At 58.2% G+C, this 3,073-nt stretch overlaps 1 protein-coding gene across 1 annotated transcript in view; it reads right to left on the bottom strand.

Moving 5' to 3' along the window:
* Positions 1-2,703: 2,703 nt before the first annotated feature.
* GLIS1 (GLIS family zinc finger 1) overlaps positions 2,704-3,073 on the bottom strand; it is a 261,914-nt gene continuing 261,544 nt past the window's right edge. Inside the window, exon 10 of the mRNA XM_010847198.1 lies at positions 2,704-3,071. Coding sequence (XP_010845500.1) covers positions 2,983-3,071 — 89 coding nt within the window. The 3' untranslated portion in view covers positions 2,704-2,982. The remainder of the gene's footprint in view (positions 3,072-3,073) is intronic.

Here is a 3,073-nt window from a genome sequence, read left to right as displayed (position 1 = left end):
GTCTCAGCGTGGCCTGGACAAAGGCTAGGGCTGCCGGGCGGTCTGCGTGGCTGGGCGGGGAGGGCAGTGCGGTCACTGTCTCTGCAGGCCTGTGGGTCTGCACTCTGGGTTCTTCTTAGGGAACCCCTGGGCTAACTCAGCTCCACTGCCCAGAGAGGCTCCCCAGGTGAGAAGCACCATGCCCTCCATCTGACCCTGGTCCTCCTGGGGGTGTGGGGTGAGCAGCAGGTGTGCCTCCTCGCAGGGGCAGGAATCCCCATGCCCTCAGTGCTCCTCTGAGGCCGAGTCCCTGGCACAGGGGCAGAGCTCAGGAGGGGCACGGATGTTTTCTAAATAAAGGAGGCAGAGAGCCCTGGCCAGGGAGGGGCTCAGGTCCAGTCTCCCAGCGGGCTCTGCCCTGGGGTCCCACCTGCCGCTGTGCACCCTTAGAACTGGAGGGAACCTGAGGTCTCAGGCATCAGGACAGAGGGTCCCCCTGATGATGCCAGGAGGAGGATCAGAGGCTCCGAGGAGACCCCAGCAGGGGAGAGGAGCAATCCCTGTTCAGGGTAGCTCACGAAAGTTGTGACCTACGGAGCCCCATGGCGACTGGCTCTGGGCCCCCGCCTGTTCTCCAGTCCTGTCCTCTCTCTCTGCCCTTTGTTTCTCCTGCCTTTGTCTCCTTTTCTCCCTCTCTCCATCTCTCTGAAATTAAATGGGATCCAACTGCCAGCTCCCTGTGTGTTCTCCTGCTCACGACTCGGCCCTTTTCATTATTAATAGAAATATGTTCTCATTGTACAGTTTAATTCTGCTTATCTGGAGTGGATTAAGTGCTCACAATGACAAGCAGTATTGATTCCTGAGCATCCCTTTTGCCATGACCTAATTAGTTCCACAAACCCAGTGGGGGATGGGACGAGGGGGCGAGGGGAGCCTGGGTGGGAGTCAGGAGCCCTGGGTCCCCATCACACATGCCAATGTGATGAGTGACATCGGGCCCATAGCTCCCTGTGAGGGGCTTGGACTGGCCTGCCCTCCGGGAGACTGGGGCCAGGAGAGGAGGAGGGGACCAGGTCACCCTGAGTCTTTGAGGGGTCAGAGGGGTGAGAGCATGTGCTCTGGGGCCTGAGGCCTGGGTTTGGATCCCAGCTTAACTTCTGCTGGCTGTACTGTGAGGACAAGGGACTTACCTTCACCGTCCCTCAGTCTCTGCATCTGTAAAACGGGAGGAACTGTCAGTCTGGCTGTGGCAGTAAACACGTGGCCCTTGCAGTCTGGGGCACCTGAGGAGGGTTCCACGTAGGGATGGTACACAAGGCTGTGAGCTGGCTGTCAGGCAACAAAGTCAGGACAGTGCAGTGTCCTGACTTTCCTGAGAGTGGGAGTGATTCCAGCACCAGCCCTTGACTGAAGGGGAGAACGTGGGCCGTGTGAGAAGGCCCTTGACCTTCACAGGAAGACATGGGTCTCAGGGACACACCCTCCCCCTCCCTGCCATGCTAGGCTCCTCATGGGGTGCGGACAGCCAGGAGCCAGCGGCAAGGGAGCCCCAGAGATGGGTCGGCCCTGGACAAGTGCAGGCAGAGCGTCCATCTGGTGTGAATGAGCTGACCCAGGAAGCACACGCAGGCCAGTGCAGAGCAGCTGTCACAAGCCCCCATGAATTATAGGGCAGGATCAGCCACGCATCACGGGTTCTGCCCTACTTGGTTGGGTGGCCCCTCTGAATCCCAGTTACCGCTCTTCTTAATAAAGAAGAGGTTGACTGGATCTTTGCATCCTGCTTAGCCTAAACTAACCATGCAGTACGAAAGCATGGCGTCCTTTTGACCTGGGTTTAGATCCCAGCTGCTCCTCTCACCTAAACTGGGATAGAAAGACCCTCCACGGGGCTGTTTCCCAGAGCACGGGTGGTGTGGGGTGGAGGAGAGCCCTGCACACAGTGGGTGCTCAGTAAGCATGACCTCCTTTGCTTCACTTCACTTCAGCAGTGACAAGGCAAAAATTTTCCTTGAGGATTTTTTTTTTTTAAACCAGGTGACCTTCAGGGTGACGTGGTGAGACACAGGACACTGTTCAGACACCAGCACAGGCCCGGGCTGTGGGGAGGGAGGGAGGCAGGCAGCGGAGGGCGGCAGCCTTGTAGGAAGGGAGCCTTGGTGCGCTCAGAGTTGGCCTCCTCTCCCCATCCTCCCGAGCTACTCAGGAAGCACGGGGCTCTGTGTACAAAGGAGGTTCTCCGCACTTCCGTCTTCAGGGGCCCTGCCTCTCTGCCCCTTGCCTGCCGGGGCTGTCCGGGCTCTGTCCCTGGAAGGCCTTGCCTGTTTACCTAAAGCCAGCCTCAGAAGTGAAGTGTGTTTTTCCACCAACCGAGGAGTCAGTGCAGAGAGCAAAGGTCTGGGTCATATTGGAATTCCAATTTCAATCCCAGCCTTGGTCTGCTTGCCTGCCAGCAGGCAAGAGCTTTTGCCTTTCATTGACGTCCTGGGACCAGTGCTGGTGTCCGTAAGGCCCACAGCACGTGGCGGGACCATGTGACGGGGTTCCCACCGACAGAAGCCAGGGACCGAGCTGGGCTCCGCACCCTGCCCTGTTACGCCCTCCTCCACCGCTCTCCTGGTCTCAGCCTCTAGGCTGAATCACAAAGCAGCCCCCAAGTCTCATTTCCAGTTTTTAATGTTTTTCTTGTAAAACCAAAAATATAAAACTGGCAGGGGAATGGAAAACAAGTTCTGTACAATTTATATACACGAGGTCTGTGATTTCAAAACCATTGGGGAGACAAGAGGAAAGACACAGTCAAGGGATGTCACAGGTCACGGATCCTGACGGGCACCTCTGAGCGCCTGGCTGGGGCTTAGAGGCTCACTCGTGGCCAGACCCGGCCGCGTTCTGGGGAGCAGTGGCCTGGCTGCTCCGGCTGGCTGCCCCGAAGGCGGGAACAGCCAGCAGGTGGGAGGGTAGCATCGGCAGTGGAGGGCGGGCAGGTATGGGCAGCATTCAGGTGTCTGTGTAGATGGAAGGGATGTGACTCAGGCAGTGGTCAAAAGCCCCATTAGGAAAGAAGCCGCAGTCCTCGGGGCCGCTGGAC

Source organism: Bison bison, unplaced genomic scaffold (assembly GCF_000754665.1).
Source record: "Bison bison bison isolate TAMUID 2011002044 unplaced genomic scaffold, Bison_UMD1.0 scf7180017864244, whole genome shotgun sequence".
Taxonomy (NCBI): Eukaryota; Metazoa; Chordata; class Mammalia; order Artiodactyla; family Bovidae; genus Bison; species Bison bison.
The sequence above is the reverse complement of the archived record's forward strand: the minus strand, read 5'-3'. Positions and strand labels throughout refer to the sequence as shown.